Source organism: Ovis canadensis, chromosome 4, assembly GCF_042477335.2.
Source record: "Ovis canadensis isolate MfBH-ARS-UI-01 breed Bighorn chromosome 4, ARS-UI_OviCan_v2, whole genome shotgun sequence".
NCBI classification, from domain to species: Eukaryota; Metazoa; Chordata; class Mammalia; order Artiodactyla; family Bovidae; genus Ovis; species Ovis canadensis.
In genome coordinates this window covers 64,521,827-64,540,529 of record NC_091248.1, presented here as the reverse complement: position 1 = coordinate 64,540,529, position 18,703 = coordinate 64,521,827, and the positions used below count along the sequence as shown (strand labels likewise).

The 18,703-nt window shown below is 37.3% G+C and overlaps 1 protein-coding gene across 1 annotated transcript in view; it reads right to left on the bottom strand.

The window, feature by feature from the left end:
• The window catches only part of NME8 (NME/NM23 family member 8), a 39,691-nt gene that overhangs the window by 7,243 nt on the left and 13,745 nt on the right, over nt 1-18,703 (bottom strand). Inside the window, exons 6-10 of the mRNA XM_069588890.1 lie at nt 17,424-17,490; nt 16,339-16,412; nt 14,848-14,940; nt 13,541-13,725; nt 7,153-7,325 (exon numbers count right to left, since the gene is read on the bottom strand). Coding sequence (XP_069444991.1) covers nt 7,153-7,325; nt 13,541-13,725; nt 14,848-14,940; nt 16,339-16,412; nt 17,424-17,490 — 592 coding nt within the window. The remainder of the gene's footprint in view (nt 1-7,152; nt 7,326-13,540; nt 13,726-14,847; nt 14,941-16,338; nt 16,413-17,423; nt 17,491-18,703) is intronic.

The following is an 18,703-nucleotide window of genomic DNA, read 5'->3' as shown; positions in this document are numbered from 1 at the left end:
GCTCAGCTGGTAAAGAATCTGCCTGCAATGCAGGAGACCTGGGTTTGATCCCTGGGTTGGGAAGATCTCCTGGAGAAGAGAAAGGCTCCCCACTCCAGTATTCTGGCCTGGAGAATTCCAAGGACTGTAAAGTCCATGGGGTCACAGAGAGTCAGACATGACTGAGCGACTGTCACTTTCAGAAAACAAAATAACTAGGTACATATCTTTTTTTTAATGTGCTTAAATATAGGCTCTGGATAACTGAAAGATGAAACATAGTTGAGGAAAAAGTGGGAAATTAATGGACCTAAGGACTGTGAAAAGCATGAAAACTGGTTTGTATAAGAACAATTCTAAATACATCCACTGTACACCTGTTTATAAAAAAATTATAAATTTCAAAATATGCCATCAAAAGACATGCCATTGGATTACATTCAAAATCTTTTTGTACCATGTGGCAGATAGAAATATTTCAGAGTATAGAGATTTTTGCCTAAAATCTAAAGCAAACATCATAATCAAAATCACTGGAGGCATTAAAAGCAGTCAGGAGTAGAAGAAAGGCAAAATGTCATACCGGCCTTTAATTATTTAATAGTTATTCTGGAAGTACTAAGCCATACATAAAAATAACAAAATTGAACAAAATGGATAGCAGTGTTTGCACATTTGCTGCTTGGAAAATTTAGGAGTATTTTTAAAAGGTTAATAGTATTAAATACATAATTCAGTAAGGGAGTCAGTAAGTAAAAAATTACAGAAGCCACTATCTTTCTTACATAGAAAATAAGTTTGGGGGGGAAGTGTCGTTCACTTTGGGGTTAAAAACTAGGAATAATGCTGAAAAGAAATAGCTGGCACTAAAACAACAACTGTGAACAGCTTACCTTTTGTTGAGTGAATACTTTAGAGCAAAGAACATTACATATATTCCCATATTTAGTTGAAAAATAAGGTAACAAGAACTATAATGAAGAAAACTATTATATCTGAATAAAAGATGTAATAGATGAGTTGAATAGAGGTACATTATATTTCTTGAAAATACATGAGAATATGGCGAAGATGTCTGTTTTCTTCAAGTTTAATAATCCACACAGACTTTGCTGTAGAATTTCTTGGGGTGACCCAGAATAATTAAATATCAATAAAGGTCAACATTTATTTAAAGAGTGATGAATTACCATTTACTACCAAATGGCAAACATTGTAAACATGAAATAATCAAAAACTGAGGTGAGAGTTGAGCAAGAGGGAGAGAGATAGTGAAAAGAGACTAACCAACTTCAAATTTTGTTTTTTCCCCTTTTTAATTAACACCTTTATGCCATCCTTAAATGTCAGTATGGTTTGCATATCACAATAGCAATATGTTATGACACTAACAGCTGTCACCAAAATTCTTTGTAGGAGAAAACTGTATTTGTTTGGGAAAAATTATTTCAACAAATTATTGAGTAGAAGGTGAGATCTTTGCAACTTGGTTGGAGGTAGATTTGCTTTGCTCAGAAAAACTGAAAAAACTGTATGTGTTTCCCAGGAACAAGAGTCAGGATTTCAGGGGCAATCCAAACCAGGTGACCAGTGTGGAAGCAGAAACTGCTAAATACTACTAAGAGCTATGAAGAGAACACAGGCCATTTGAAAGTGAGAGCTGGCAATTTGGAGGTCGCTGGTGAACTTGACCAGGGTAGTTCTGACAGAAGCTCAATTGGAGGGGGTTCAGGAGTGGGTGAGGGTCAAGAAGGTGATTCACAGCACAGACAACTCCTTGAGAGTGTCCATTGCAGACAAGTAAAGAAATGGGTTGTCAGCTGAGGGGGCGGAGGATCCAAGGCAGTTTTTCAGATTTTGTTTTTATTTCATTGAATTTTGTTCATTATTATGTTGGACCATGTTTTTGTGCTAACAGGGAAAACTCAGTAGCAAGAGAGAAAGTGATGTTGCCAGAAAATAAGGGACATTTTCGAGTGTGAAACACTCAAGAAAGCAGGTAGAAATGGCATACATAGACCAAGAAAAGGGCTGGCCTTTGATGGATCATGTCCACAGCAGGGTTGCCTCTTCTCCTCTCAGCCAATAACACTGCTTCTTATTTACAGAGAAACCAAGTAACAAAAGAAAAACCCCTCAACTTCCTGCCACAAACCTATAAACTGGATCTGTGTCTATCCAGCCTCTTTCTCTCTTGTTACATAGAATGAAAATCTCTTCTCAGCCCAATCCTATACATCTGCTACAGAAATTATTTCCTCCTGGCTCTCAGTGACCTTGGCCTGTGCTAATCTTTTCTGTCTTTCTTTTAACTTCAACTGCTTGGTTCCTTCCCATGAGCATTAATCTACAGTCAGATTTTTCCAATCTCAAAATAACATTTACGAATCTGTCAAATATTACTTCTTTAATTCTGAATTGTTCTGACTTCTTTGTATATAATCTCTCACCCCAGTTTTGAGACTGACTTTGGTGGCAAGCACTACACTCAAACTATTCAAGATTCTCCTTTTCCTGGCTAATTCAAACTTGACTTTTTAGTCTCTGCATAAACAGTGCTTTTTCCATGAAGTATTATGCAACTGTCCCTGGTTAATTAAGCCATACTTATCTTTCCACTCAATAATGGGCTGCATATCCTATTTGATATCCAGTGAGGCTTCTCTTATCATAGCGCTTTCCATACTCAGCTGTTATTATCAATTAGATGTATTTTACTTCAGCAGTACATGTACAGGCTTCAACAGTACATGAACTGTGAACTGCTAGATGTTCAAGATGGATTTAGAAAAGGCAGAGGAACCAGAGATCAAGTTGCCAACATCCGCTGAATCATAGAAAAAGCAAGAGAATTCCAGAAAAACCTCTACTTCTGCTTTATTATTTATGCCAAAGCCTTTGACTGTGTAGATCACAGGAAACTGTGGAAAATTCTTCAAGAGATGGGGATAACAGACCACCTTACTTGCCTCCTGCGAAACCTGTTTGCAGGTCAAGAAGCAACAATTAGAACCAGACATGGAACAATGAACTAGTTCTAAATTGGGAAAAGAGTGCGTCAAGGCTGTATATTGTCACCTTGCTTATTCAACTTATATGCAGAGTACATCATGCAAAATGCCGGGCTGGATGAAACACAATCTGGAATCAAGATTCCCAGGAGAAACATCAATAACCTCAGATATGCAGATGATACCATGCTTATGGCAGAAAGTGAAGAGGAACTAAAGAGCCTCTTGATGAAAGTGAAAGAGGAGAGTGAAAAAGTTGGCTTAAAACTCAACATTCAGAAAACTAAGATCTTGGCATCTGATCCCATCTCTTCATGGCAAATAGATGGGGACACAATGGAAACAGTGAGAGAGTTTATTTTCTTGGGCTCCAAAATCACTGCAAATGGTGACTGCAGCCATGAAATTAAAAGATGCTTGCTCCTTGGAAGAAAAGCTATGACCAACCTAGACAGCATATTAAAAAGCAGAGACATTACTTTGCCAAAAAAGTCCAAAAAAGCTATGGTTTTTCCAGTAGTCATGTATGGATGTGAGAGTTGGACTATAAAGAAAGCTGAGTGCTGAAGAATTGATGCTTTTGAACTGTAGTGTTGGAGAAGACTTTTAAGGGTCCCTTGGACTAAAAAGCCTCTTGATGAAACTGAAAGTGGAGAGTGAAAAAGTTGGCTTAAAGCTCAACATTCAGAAAATGAAGATCATGGCATCCGGTCCCATCACTTCATGGGAAATAGATGCGGAAACAGTGTCAGACTTTAGTTTTGGGGCTCCAAAATCACTGCAGATGGTGATTGTAGCCATGAAATTAAAAGACGCTTACTCCTTGGAAGAAAAGTTATGACCAACCTAGATAGCATATTGAAAAGCAGAGACATTACTTTGCCAACAAAGGTCTGTCTAGTCAAGGCTATGGTTTTTCCAGTGGTCGTGTATGGATGTGAGAGTTGGACTGTGAAGAAAGCTGAGCACCGAAGAATTGATGCTTTTGAACTGTGTTGTTGGAGAAGACTCTTGAGAGTCCCTTGGACTGCTAGTAGATCCAACCAGTCCATTCTGAAGGAGATCAGCCCTGGAATTTCTTTGGAAGGAATGATGCTAAAGCTGAAACTCCAGTACTTTGGCCACCTCATGTGAAGAGTTGACTCATTGGAAATGATTCTGATGCTGGAAGGGATTGGGGGGCAGGAGGAGAAGGGGACGACAGAGGATGAGATGGCTGGAGGGCATCACCGACTCGATGGACGTGAGTCTGAGAGAACTCTAGGAGTTGGTGATGGACAGGGAGGCCTAGCGTGCTGCAATTCATGGGGTCACAAAGAGTCAGACACGACTGAGCAACTGAACTGACTGACTGATTGGACTGCAAGGAGATGAAACCAGTCAATCCTAAAGGAAATCAATCCTGAATATTCATTGGAAAGACTGATGCTGAAGCTGGAACTCAAATACTTTGACCACCTGATGCGAAGAACTGACTCACTGGAGAAGACCCTGATGCTGGGAAAGATTGAAGGCAGAAGGAGAAAAGGACAACAGAGGATGAGATGGCTGGATGGCATCACCGACTCAATGGACATGAGTTTGAGCAAGCTCCAGGAGTTGGTGATGGACAGGGAAGCCTTGCGTGCTGCAGTCGAGATCGCAAAGCGTCAGACATGACTGAATGACTGAACTGAACTGAGATGTATTTTGCAGCAGGTTGTTGTGCTGGTAGGATAAAGATTATATCGTGTAGAAAATTAAAGCTAAAACCCTAGTGACTCAATACATCAGAGATATCCTTATCACAATGTTACATGCTCCTAATAAAGCTGCCTATAGCAGCTTTACTCATAATAGCCAAAAACTGGGCACAACGAAGATGTCCTCTAATAAGTAACTATACATATGCTGGTATATTCGTACAATATAATGTTATTCAGCTATAAAGAAGTAAGCTATTTACACCACAAAAAGACACAAGGGAAACTTAAGTGTATATAGTTTTATAAGAGAAATTTATCACTATATGATTTCAACTGTATGACATTCTGGAACATGCAAAACTACAGAGACAGTAAAAAGGTCAGATTACAACAGGGGTTGGGAGAGGGAGATGGATAAATAGGAGAAGAACAGGGATTTTTAGGGCAGTGGTTCTACCAGGTATGATACTGTAAAAGGGTCACATGACACTGAATTTATCAAAACCCACAGAATGTGCAATGCATAGAGCAAACCTTAACATCAACTATGAAGTTTAGTTAATAACAGTGTGTTGACATTGGCTCACTAGTTATAAGAATGTATCACAATAAAAAATTATTCTAAGAAACTATTACGGGGGTAGGCTTATGGGAACACTGTACTATCTTTCTTAATTTTTCTGTAAATCAACAACTATTCTAAAGTATAAAGTCTATTCACCTAAAAAACATATACATTTTGTTCAAGGTTTAAAAAGGCAAATGAAACTTTCCAAAGACGAGAACTCTAGGCCCAGGGAGCTTCACTGGTAAATTCCAGTAAAGATTTTAAAAAGATGCAATATCAATTCTACACCATCTCTTCCAGAAAACAGTGACTGCATTTATCCATTACCCTAATACCAAAACCAGATAAAGACATTACAAGAAAGTGCCCAACAAAATATCAAAAATTAAAACCCAGCAATATGTTAAAAAGGACAGTAAATGATAATAAACAACAACCAAGTATAGTTTATCTGGAGAATGCAAGGCTGGTTAAATATTTAAAAATCAAAATAATTGCCATATTATTAAACTCAAGGGAAAAATATCAGTAGATACAGGAAAATCTTTTTGAGAAACTATAACATCCATTCATGATTTTTTTTAAAAAATACCTCCCCAAACTAGGAGTAGGTGAGAATTTCCTTAATCTAAATAAAGGGCATATAAAGCTAACATGACACTTAAAGGTAAAAGACTTAATGCTTTCACTGTAAGATCAGGAGCAAGGTAACTTGTGTACTCTCATCTCTCTTATTATTCAACATCATGCAGGAAGTTCCACCAGTACAATAAGGCACGCAAAAGAAATAAAACATGCACATATTAAAAAGAAAGAGGCAAAACTGTCTCAATTTTTAGATATTATTGTCTACATCAGTAGTTCTCAGTCCTTCAAAGTGCACTTAACAATGTTTGGAGATGTGTTTTGATTTTCACAACTAGGAGTTGAGGGGATGCTACTGACATGAAGTGAGTAAAGGCCAAAGATGTCGCTGAACATTTTCCAATGCTTGTGACGCAGCACCCTCAACAGCTACCTAGCCCAAAAGGTACGTAGGTCTGATGTGCAGAAATCCTGTGCTGTGCTGTGCTAAGTCACTTCAGTCATGTCCTACTCTTTGTGACCTTATGAACTGTAGCCTGCCAGGCTCCTCTGTCCATGGGATTCTGCAGGCAAGAAGACTGGAGTGGGTTGCCTTGCCCTACTCCATGGGATCTTCCCGGCCCTCCTCTCTTATGTGTCCTGCATTGGCAGGCAGGTTCCTAACCACTCATGCCACCTGAAAAGCCCTCAGAAACCCTAGTAACAGAAATTCTCAAGGAAATGATGTCCTAGAACTAAGTAGTTTAGCAAGGCAGAGAATATGAGGTCAACATACAAGTATCAATTTATTTCCATACACTGGATATAAAAAAGAATTAATAGTGTTACTTTATAGTTTCTGTTCTTGCTCTGCCAATATTCACTCTATTCTGTGAGGTTAAAAATAGCCAGCACCTTTTAAGAGTTAGGTACTTTATGTTTTCTCATTTTAACCTTTTGAATTTAAACATGAAAAAAGATTTGGTAAAGTATATTTTTTTCAAATCACACTATTAATAAGAGGTTTACCTAAGTGTTGAACTTAGGCATTTCAGACATGAATACTTCTAATCTTTATTATAATAACTATAATAATAATTATATATAATAATAATTCTTGTATGTTAAATCTACCCTAACAAATTCCTAGGTTAGAAAGCACTTTCTGAACTTTTTAACTATAAAATTGTTTTATTCTATTTATTGATAAATTAGTAAATTAGTGTCAATTAAATTTCTTACTTCAAGTGCTTTTTCTTGAATGTTCAATTTTAAACTAACATATTTTAATATTATTCAAATCATATGCACAATGTAGTTAAATAATTTATACTTTATTTCTTACCTGTTCTTTCATTAAAGAGGGCTGGTCGAAGTAATGCCAGTATCTTTTCAAATTTTACGCCTCTAATTTTTTTAAAATCAGGGATTAGGACATCGATAAACTTAGTATTAGTTATATTCTCTTCAACATCACAAAACTGAGATATTTGTTGTATTTCCAAATATTGTTGTAAACTGTTAAAATCCAAAACATAATTATAAACTGAAGCTTAATAATTATGCCAGAAAATTAAAACTGATAATATATCCTCACAAATAATTTAATTTTAATAAAACAAATGAATATTGAACTTCACATAAAGATAAGTTACATCTCTATTACATCAAAGAATATGTATTTAATTCCATTTTTATTGAACAAACACAAAAATCAATTACATGAAATCACATATGTTTGATTTCATGAGAGGATATTAAAGATACCAAAATAAAGTATGTTTAAAAAATTTTTTTCTTTCTTCTATGTAAAGCAATCCAGATAGTTTCTAATTTTCCTTATAGTCTTGTCTTTGAATCTAGGCTAATTTGGGAGCACATTTCATGTTTTCAAATAGGTAAAATGTTTTCTATTTGAAATGTATGTAGTAAGATTTTAATTTTTAAAAATTTGTTTAGGTTTTCTTTGTAAACAAAGCAAATTTGCTTGTGAGATTTAAGGTTATACATATTCATATTTCATATATTTTAGATCATTTATTATACACAATTATGGAATACATATTTGCCATTCATATATATCCTTGCTTTTTTCTCTGCTTTGTATTGAGATCTATGAGCATAATGTTACTTTTACCAGTTCTCCTTATTATCTTTCTAATACTTATATTTTTATTATGTCATCTGTGTGGTTTCAGGAATAAAGTTTTTGACCACTATATCTTCTTCACAAATGTTTTCTTTTACATCATGTCCTTCTTTATCAAGTTTAACACTTTTAATATTCAATTCTAATTCTTTATTTTTTCTGGCTATTTTGTTGCCATCTCTTAATTTTTTAATTTTTCTTTGTCTCTTCTAAGCAGAATATAGATTTAGATTACTGTGATACTGAATGGTTTGCCTTGGAAATGAACAGAGATCATCCTGTCGTTTTTGAGATTGCACCCAACTACTGCATTTCAGGTTCTTTTGTTGACTATGAGGGCTACTCCATTTCTTCTAAGGGATTCTTGCCCACAGTTGTAGATATAACGGTCATCTGAATTAAATTCACCCATTCTGGTCCATTTTAGTTCACTGATCCCTAAACTGTCAATATTTACTCTTGCCATCTCCCATTTGACCACTTCCAATTTACCTTGATTCATGGAGCTAACATTTCAAGTTCCTATGCAGTATTGTTCTTTATAGCATCAGACTTTACTTTTATCACCAGACATATCCACAACTGGGTGTTGTTTCCACTTTGGCTCAGCCTCTTCAGTCCTTCTGAAGCTATTTCTTCTCCCTTCTCCAGTAGAATATTGGATGCCTAACAACCTGGGGAGTTCATCTTTCAGTGTCATATCTTTCTGCCTTTTCATACTGTTCATACAGTTCTCAGGCAAGAATGCTGAAGTGGTTTGCCATTCTGTTCTCCAGTGGACCACGTTTTGTCAGAACTCTCCACCATGACCCATCGTCTTGGGTGGCTCTACACGGCATGGCTCATAGTTTCATCGAGTTAGACAAGGCTGTGACCCATGTGATCAGAAAAAGCCTATACAGTCAGCAAAAACAAGACCAGGAGCTGACTGTGGCTCAGATCATGAACTCCTTATTGAAAAATTCAGACTTAAATTGAAGAAAGTAGGGAAAACCATTAGGCCATTCAAGTATGACCTAAATCAAATCCTTTATGATTATACAGTAGAAGTGAGATTCAGGGGATTAGATCTGATAGACAGAATACCTGAGGAACTATGGGCAGAGGTTCATAACATTGTAATGAGGCAGTGATCAAAACCATCCCCAAGAACAAGAAATGTAAAAAGGCAAAATGGTTGTCTGGGGTGGCCTTACAAATAGCTGAGAAAAAGAGAAGTGAAAGGGAAAGGAGAAAAAGAAAGATATACCCATCTGACTGCAGAGTTCCAAAGAATAGCAAGGAGAGATAAGAAAGCCTTCTTCAGTGATCACTGCAAAGAAATAGAGGAAAACAATAGAATGGGAAAGACTAGAGATCTCATGAAGAAAATTAGATACCAAGGGAACATTTTCATGCAAAGATGGGCACAATAAAGGACAGAAACAGTGTGGACCTAACAGAAGCAGAAGATATTAATAAGAGATGGCAAGAATACACAGAAGAACTATAGAGAAAAGTTCTTAATGATGCGGATAACCGCAATGGTGTGATCACTCACCTAGAGCCAAACATCCTGGAGTATGAAGTCAAGTGGGCCTTTGGAAGCAACACTACAAACAAAGCTAGTGGAGGTGATGGAATTCCAGCTGAGCTATTTCAAATCCTAAAAGAGGATGCTGTGAAAGTGCTGCATTCAGTATACCAGCAAATTTGGAAAACTCAGCAGTGGCCACAAGACTGGAAAAGGTGTTTTCATTTCAATCCCAAAGAAAGGCAATGCCAAAGAACACTCAAACTACCACACAATTGCACTCATCTCACATGCCAACAAAGCAATGCTCAAAATTCTCCAAGTCTTCAACAGTACGTGAACTGAGAACTTCCAGATGTTCAAGTGGATTTAGAAAAGGCAGAGGAACGAGAGATCAAATTGCCAGCATCTGTTGGATCATAGAAAAAGCAAGAGAATTCCAGAAGAACATCTACTTCTGCTTCATTGATTACATTAAAGCCTTTGGCTGTGTGGATCACCAGAAACTGGAAAATTCTTAAAGAGGTGGGAATACCAGATCACTGTACCTGCCTCCCGAAAAACCTGTAGGCAGGTCAAGAAGCAACAATTAGAATTTGCTGTGGAACAACAGACTGGTTCAAAATTGGGAAAGGAGTGCATGTAGGCTATATATTGTCACCCTGCTTATTCACCTTATATACAAAGTACATCATGCATAATGCTAGGCTGGATGAAGCACAAGCTGGAATAGAGATTCCCAGGAGAAACTTCAATAACCTCAGATATGCACATACCACCACCCTTATGGCAGAAAGCAAAGAGGAACTAAAGAGCCTCTTGATGAAAGTGAAAGAGGAGAGTGAAAATGTTGGCTTAAAACTCAACATTAAAAAAACTAACATCATGACATCTAGTCACATCACTTCATGGCAAATAGGTGGGGACACAATGGAAACAGTGAGAGAGTTTATTTTGGGCGGCTCCAAAATCACTGCAGATGGTGACTGCAGCCATGAAATTAAAAGATGCTTGCTCCTTGGAAGAAAAGCTGTGACCAAGCTAGACAGCATATTAAAAAGCAGAGACATTACTTTGCTGACAAAGGTCCACCTAGTCAAAGCTACGGTTTTTCCAGTAGTCATGTATGAATGTGAGAGTCGGACCATAAAGAAGGCTGAGTGCCCAAGATCTGATGCTTTTGAACTGTGGTGTTGGAGAAGACTCTTGAGAGTCCCTTGGACTGCAAGATCAAACCAGTCAATCCTAAGGGAAATCAATCCTGAACACACATTGGAAGGACTGATGCTGAAGGTGAAGCTCCAATACTTTGGCCACCTGATGCAAAGAGCTGACTCATTAGAAAAGGCCCTGATGCTGGGAAAGATTGAAGGCAGGAGGAGAAGGGGACGACAGAGGACAAGATGGTTGGATGGCATCACCTACTCGATGGACATGAGTTTGAGCAAACTCCTGGAGATGGTGAAGGACACACCCGAGTGACTGAACAACAACAAAGAAGCAGAATATAGATGAGTACCATTTTTTAAAACTTTTTCTTTTGAAAAATTAAATTGACAGAAAAGTTTTAAGGCCAAGATACTGAACTTCAGATTCATCAACTGTCAGCATTTTGTCACATTTGTTCTCTCTCTCTTATCCCTACACCCCCATTCAAGAGTGGTGTGTGTGTGTGTGTGTGTGTGTATACATATATTTTGACTTAATCATTTAAGAATTGGCTGCAGATATTTTCACCATTCACCCTCCTAAATACCCGAGGGAAGTTTACACTGTTATAAGAGTATCATCTTATGAACAATCCATATTCAAATTTCAGCAGTTTTATTATACTGTCCTGTCTATAGTGCATACATGCATGCTAAGTTGCTTTAGTCATGTCTGACTCTTTGCAACGCCATGGACTATAGCCAGAGAGGCTCCTCTGTCCATGGCATCCTCCAAGCAAGAATGCTGGCTTGGGTTGCCTTGCCTTCCTCCAAGGGATCTTCCCAACCCAGGGATAGTACCCACGTCTCCTGCATTGCAGGCAGATTCTTTGAGCTCAGATTCGCTGAGCCACTGGGGAAACCACCTATCTATAGTAATTTTTCCTAATTTTGGATCATATATTGCATGCAGTCGCCCTAAGCCCTAGTCTCCTTCAACCTCTAACAAATGCCTCAGCCCTTCTTGTCTTTCATGATACTGATATTTTGAAGACTCCAGGCCAGTCCTCATTTTGGAAGGTTTCAAACTATGGAATGGCCCCACAGTTTCCTATTACATTCTGGGTATGATACTCTATAGGAATATCACATCAGTGGTGCTGTATCCTTCTTGAAACATCACAACAGGAGGTACACAATGTCAGTTTTTCCCATCACTGGGAAATTATAATAACATAGTCAAAGTGGAACCCCCAGTTTTCACCACTGAAAAGCAACAATTTTCACTTTATAAATAATAGCCTTATTATTTATTTATCCTTATTATTTGAAAGGGCACTATTGGAAAATCTATATATTATTCATACAATGGATTTAGCACTCATTGATGATTCCTGTCTGCATTAATTATCATTAGGTAGTTTTTAATTTTTTTATCTTAATCTGGTAATCTCTGTATTTGATGGGATAGCTAATCTTTTCATATTTAGTATAGCAGTCATATATCTGGCTATAAAAATTTATATATACTTTTTATTCTACATAAGAATTTCTGTCCTTGATCCTTTAGGTTTTGAATCTATTTTAAAAATGGCAGGTGGACGTTCACAGCACCTGTTAGGCCATGTCTGCAGAATAAGATCTGTGAAAACTGATTCCCAGGAAAATATGCTCCCTAACCCACAACTTCATGCTGCCTGCTTAGGTTGATGCTTAGTATAAACACAGGCCAATATTAAAAAGAAAATGCTGCAAACTTTGCAAAACAACATTGACACATCTCACTCCATCTCTATCATGCCAAGTGCTTAAATTATCTTATTACGTGTGTATTGAACAATTGCTTCTGAAAGCTGGATGCAATAGACCCCGACCTGTACAACAGCACCAACAAACACTGACTCCTCCTCTGTCAGCTATGTTAATAGTGTTTCACGGAACACTTTAAAAAATGGCTCAAAAATTCTGGTATGAAACCTGGTATCTTGAGCCCAACATTTCCCACCCAAGCCTGCTCCCCAACCGCTAAGTATCATTTTCTCTTAAAACTAAAACAGTAACTCCTACTGTATACAAAGTCCTTTGTCAGCTCTTGATTTATCATACCAGCCCCTCTATCTCACTTAAAACGGGGAATTAATGGTATTAGGGTCTCCCTGCTACATAAAAATTATGATATGGCTAGGAACCAGTGGATGGACCAACTAAAAAAAAAAAACGCTATAATTTATTAATAAGATAACAAGGAGAGTTCTGGAGATGCTCAACCAGAACATGCAGTGGAGATGGGCTGCCCGGCAGGAGAAGACACACAGTAGGAAGCCTCAGGATTTAGCTACTCGGAAGCTGCTCCTGCTCACCCACCTTTCTTTCAGACATAACTCTGACAACTCATGGGCTAAATGCCGGATTTTCTGAGTCTTCAGAGGACTGAAAGGCATAGACGGCAAGTGCGTAAACCCAACGTTCTGTAAGTGACTTACATTCACTTTTGAATATTTACAAATTGTCAACAAAAACTGTACAGCTATTTAATTCTTAGCAATTTACCACCACTAACTGCCTTGAGTAAAAGGACAGAGGACATTTGCTGTCTCTAGGACCAGAGGAGGCAGAAGTGGAATGCAGAGAGACAGGAAAGGGGTCTGGTTTGGAAGGGAGCAGCCTTGGTCCCATTCTAACCCTGGAGTCCAGGGCCATGATGCTAGGTTGGTGCATCCAGTGTTAAGAGAGACAAACAGGAATTTCTTCCCTTTCAAAACTGCTTGACATAAACTTTCAGGGCAACTCCGGCTTTGTTGATCATATAAAATTTTGGACTGAAAAGAATACCTGTAGCTTCGACATAAAGATGTTTGTCTTTAGATTTGAGATATCTGTATGTTATACTATGTTACCTGCTAAAACATTGTAAACAAGCTACCTTTTCCTTTCCTTCATCCTCGAAGACTTGGCCATCTCCTGTTGGTCATCCCATGGTTCTTTAGATTCCGTCTCAGAATTAACTTCACTTTCATCCCAGGAAGACTGTTTTTCCTTTCCTTGTGAAACAACTAGAATATAGCTTAGGTTCCTTGTCATAAAAGAAACAAAATCCTCAAAGTCAGGCTACAAAATAAAATGAAAATAATATTACTGGGCTCATGAAATGGATAAACTACAATGGTGACCCCTACCCAAGGACCCAAGTCAAGGACCTCTTCCCCTTCGTGATTATTGGTCAAGAGAAAGTTACTCACAAGCCTCCTGTTAACTAACACATCTCCGAGGGACAGAAGTTCACAGTTGGCAGGGACTGATCGTCAAGGCAGTCTAATAACAATTGTTAAACTACAAGATACTTCCAAATCAACTGGAGGGCTTGTTGAACACAGTTTTCTGGAGTCCAGTTCCAGACTTTATGATTCAGTAGGTTTAGGGTGGGGCCCTGGAACTGGATTTTCTCACAAGTTTTTAGGCGATGCTGATGTTGCTGGCCCAACCCTTTTCCAGGGCCAAGAAAGATGGTCTGAGGGGTGCAGCTGGTTTACAAAGTGCTTTTCAGTAGAACTTTCTCTGATGACCAACATGCTCTGTGCTCTTCAGCATATGTAACCACAGGCAGCTGCTGAGCACCTGAAATATGGCTAGTGCCTCTGAGACTCTGAATTTTTAACTTTGTTTAACTGTAATGAATTTAAGTTCAAATGGCCACATGTATCTAATGGCTACCATATTAGACAGTGAATTTCTAGAACCTACATCTCCTGACACCCAAGCCACTGCACTTGCTAACACAAAGTCTTTACTGTATTACCCCAGACAAAAGAGAATTTTAAAAATAGCTTGATGAAAAGGATTTACATGTAGGTAAAGAAAGGATGAAAGCTTTCCTATGAAGTTTATGACAAGGAGCCTTCAAACTGGGATCAGAATCTATAGGAAAGGTCTGGATACTCACTTCTTGGGGGCTAATGCACAGAGTCTTAGAGGACACATATCATAAAGAGGTCTTTGCTCCAATAAAACACAATCAGAGCATCCATTTTTGCTTGGCTGCCTCTATGTCTACTGGAGCTTTCTCCAGTGTCATTCTCTTTGGATCAACCATGATATGGACACCGCCAAGGAAATCTGGAGCTTAGTTGGTTGGCCAGACTTATTCATTTGTTTTTTCTATAATGAGAATACTAAACTTAGAGGAATCCACTGTATTTGACACACAACGGATTTTTTAAAAAACTTTCTTACCTGGTCTACTATTTTACTATAGAAGTGCTTTACTTGTTCTTCAGTAAGCGGTTTCTTATCCTCTGCTTCTATGACAAATCCTGCCTTGATAATCTTCAATTAGAGAGCAAGGTCAGATTCAAATGGGTAGTGGGACCACAGGTAAAAGAAGTCAAGGACATTTGTTTCCTAGGCTTAACAAATCATCCAGATTTGAATGCATTACATGATGATGCCTCAGCACAATCCATAAGGCACTAAGTTGCAAGAGGCCCAAAAATATGTAAACAGAGAAGGTTCTTTTCATGCTCCCCCACCTCAGTGTTTAAATTTTCATGGCTTGAAGGAGAGACTCCACACTACTTCTATTATTTAAGTGAATTGTTTTCAGATTTAAAAAAAAAAAAAAGAACTGACTTAATTCCAAGGAAAGATATCACAGCTTTCTAAATCATTCAAAAAGAAACACATTTATAAGCACTTTGAACCATTTATTTTCAAAATTATTGTAACTTTCTTAACTTTTCTTCAAGGATTACCTTTGTTAAACCTGTAACTCATAATCTAGTATATCTTACTGTGACAGCAACAAAAATATCCAAATTACAGGGAAGAATAGAATTTAAAATTCAGCCATGCTTTGTCTTAAAATTTTTTAATTTAATGACAAATTGTGTGTATGTCACTTAAGTATAACAATGTATAAAGTGGACCGTCTACTTTATTGTAGTTTAATTGATGCTGCTTTGGCTGAAGAAAGAATGCATGATGGGAAATTCATAATGAGATATCCAATCCCTCCTGACATAGCTTCCCATATGACCTCCTCTATTGCACATGCAGCATTCTTACAAATTTTAATATAATTTTGTTGTTTCAACACAAAATCTCTATTCAGGGGTCAGTAAACCATAGACCCTTCCACCACACATGTTTAGAAACAAAGTTTACTAGAACCACGCCCCTTTGTTTATTTACTGTCTTGTTGCCTTCTCCAGATGATGGCAGAGTTAAACTTCTGTGACAGAGATCATATGCCCCATAAGCCTGAAAATAGTTACTATCTGGCTCTTTATAGGAGAAGTATGCTGACCTTTGGATTAGAATGCAATTTTCCTCCAAAAATTTTTTTCTTTGGGCTCTAAATGCAAAACTTTAAATGCTTCTTTAAGTTATCATGTATCTAAAAGGACCATATATTTGTGACAACATCAGGAAATAATGCAAGCTAATGTGAGCTTATAGCAGGTTTGCACTGATGACAACTAAATACAAAGAATTTGTTATCATCCAACATAAGGATGGCAATTTTTATCTTTTATATTGGATACTAGGAGAGCAGAGTTATTTAAATAAGGATGTTGAGTAAAACATCCAAAGCCTTTAGAGGTACCTAGTACCAGATGTTTTTATGTTCTAGTTTATTCTAAATGATAAGCTTGCCTCTACATTGAAAAGTAAGGGATTTTTTTTTACAATTAATTTAAACTATTATTTGGAAATATTACTTACTTTTTCTTTAATTTCTTGAACTTTTCTAGCAGCCACAGCATCAGGCTTGATAATAACAATAGTGTATATTTGGTCTAGGAAAAAACAAAGGATGGATTTCATTTTCTTGGCACAAAGTCTAGATAACGAAGGATTTGACAATTGCAAGCGTAAACTACTAATGTCCAATGAATTTTGTCCATCAACAGCTTTGTCCTTATGGCGTTGAAACTACCAAAGAGTTTCTACTTAGAATCAAAGTATATTTCCTGTATTTGCATGCAGGAGAAACATTCACAGGAGTTTACAGTCAGAGGGCCAAAAAAAAGTGTAGGTGGGCACTAGTTATTTTATTTTTTTGGCCACATCTCATGGCTTGTGCGATCTTAGCTCCCCAACTAGGGGTTGAATCCGGGCTCTCGTCAGTGACGATGTGAAGTCCTAACCACTGGACCACCAGGGAATTCCCAGCACTAGTTATTTTAATACAATTCACGTGCATTAGAATCACACCAATGATCCATCCAGCTCAGTATCACTAGTGGCTAGAGTTTCAGTGCAAGCAAACATTATAAACCAATGGCTTAACTGTCTATGAATTTGTCCACATTTATCTACACATTCTTATAACCAGTTTTTAGTGCAGAATAGCTCACCTAGCATGTTGTTTGCCTCTGATCCCTCCAGGGCATGAACACATTCACACACTCACTCAAGACAATCCAGTGAAGGCAGGAAGTTGTTGATCCATAAAGTAAACTAGAAGTGCAGGTCATCAGGGAAGAAATTTTTATAAGTTTTGGAAAGATGATGAAGGATAAAGTGGGAGGAAACTACTGTCCAGATTACTCACAGGAGACAGAAGCCCCTGGTCAAATGTAATCTCTGAAAGACTCCAGGCATAGAGACTGAAGGCAAGGCAAGGGGAGCAAAAGAGATTGCTTTTTAAGAGCTGACTCTGGTATTGCACAAATCATCATTAATCCTACCAGTCTTTATCAATTAACATTGATGTCATTACAAGGTTTTTGCTGCAAGTGATGCTGTAATGAACATTATTCATGTACACAAATCCTTCGCTATTACTTTAAAGTAAATTTACTTGCCAACGGTTTCATGGCTTAGTTCCCCAGCATCCTCTGAATCTGAGTCTACAAACACAATTTCATGATACTGTGAAAAAGGAAAGCAAATAGAACAGTTATATTTTAATATGATAGTGAGAGAGTTTTTAGAAATTTTGTTTCTAGTAAATATGTATAATCAAAGGGATAGAAATTAAAGTGGAAATGTGGCTGCATTTATCTAACACTACTTTTCCCCAACCTTTTCACTAAAATAAAATAAAGAATATTTAAATAGTTGGGATGTGGAGACTATCAGGAACAATGCATATATGCTATATGGAAAATGCTTTAAAACAAAACCTTTAAAACATAAGAGCACAAGGAATAAAATAAGAAAGAAAAAAAGATTAACAAGTAAGAAAGCAATAAGCACACAATCATTATGTTAAAAACTGAAAGAACATTAAGCTTCAGGATCCATTCTTGACCATTGCTCCGAGTAAATTAGGAGCAGAAAGATATGTCCTTGACTTATAAAAATAAATGTCTTCCTCAAAACAATAGCCAATATCCTCCTATAGAGTAAAACCCTAGGAAGGATAAGGGATTCTTAGTTTCTGGAGAAGCCCTGAAAATGCTTCTGTGATTCTGTAAACTACCTGAAGAGTTTATATATTTACATATATACATTTTGAGGGCAAGAAGTTTATATCATTATAGATTCTCAATGGACTACAGAATCAAAAACGTTTGGAAATAACTACTGAAAGCATTCACTTCTGTTATAATCAGAAATAAGATCATTATGCCAGCTATAACTTCATAGTGACCTGTCTAGTATTTGTTGAATCTACCCTGACAAACAGGGCAGCCACTAACCACACAAGGCTATATCTGAGAGCTTGAAAGGAGGTTAGTCCAAATTAAGATGTGCTATGAGTAGAAAATATACAGCACATTCCAAAGACTTAGTTTGAAAAGATGAATGTGGAATACTTTATTTCTTATATTGACTACATCCTTTTTCTTATTTTATTGAAGTTGATTTATTGTAGTTGATTTACAATGCTGCGTTTAATTGCTGCTATACAGAAAAGTGGCTTAGTTATATATATATATATATATATATACTTTTTCATAGTCCTTTCCATTATGGTTTATCAGAGGATATTGAATATAGTTCCCTGTGCTATACAGTTTATACATCTAATAAATAATAGCTTGCATCTGCTAATCCCAAACTCCCAATCCTCCCCTCCTTGGCCCCCTCTCTCCCTTGGAAGCCGCAAGTCTGTTCTCTATATTTGTGAGCCTGTTTT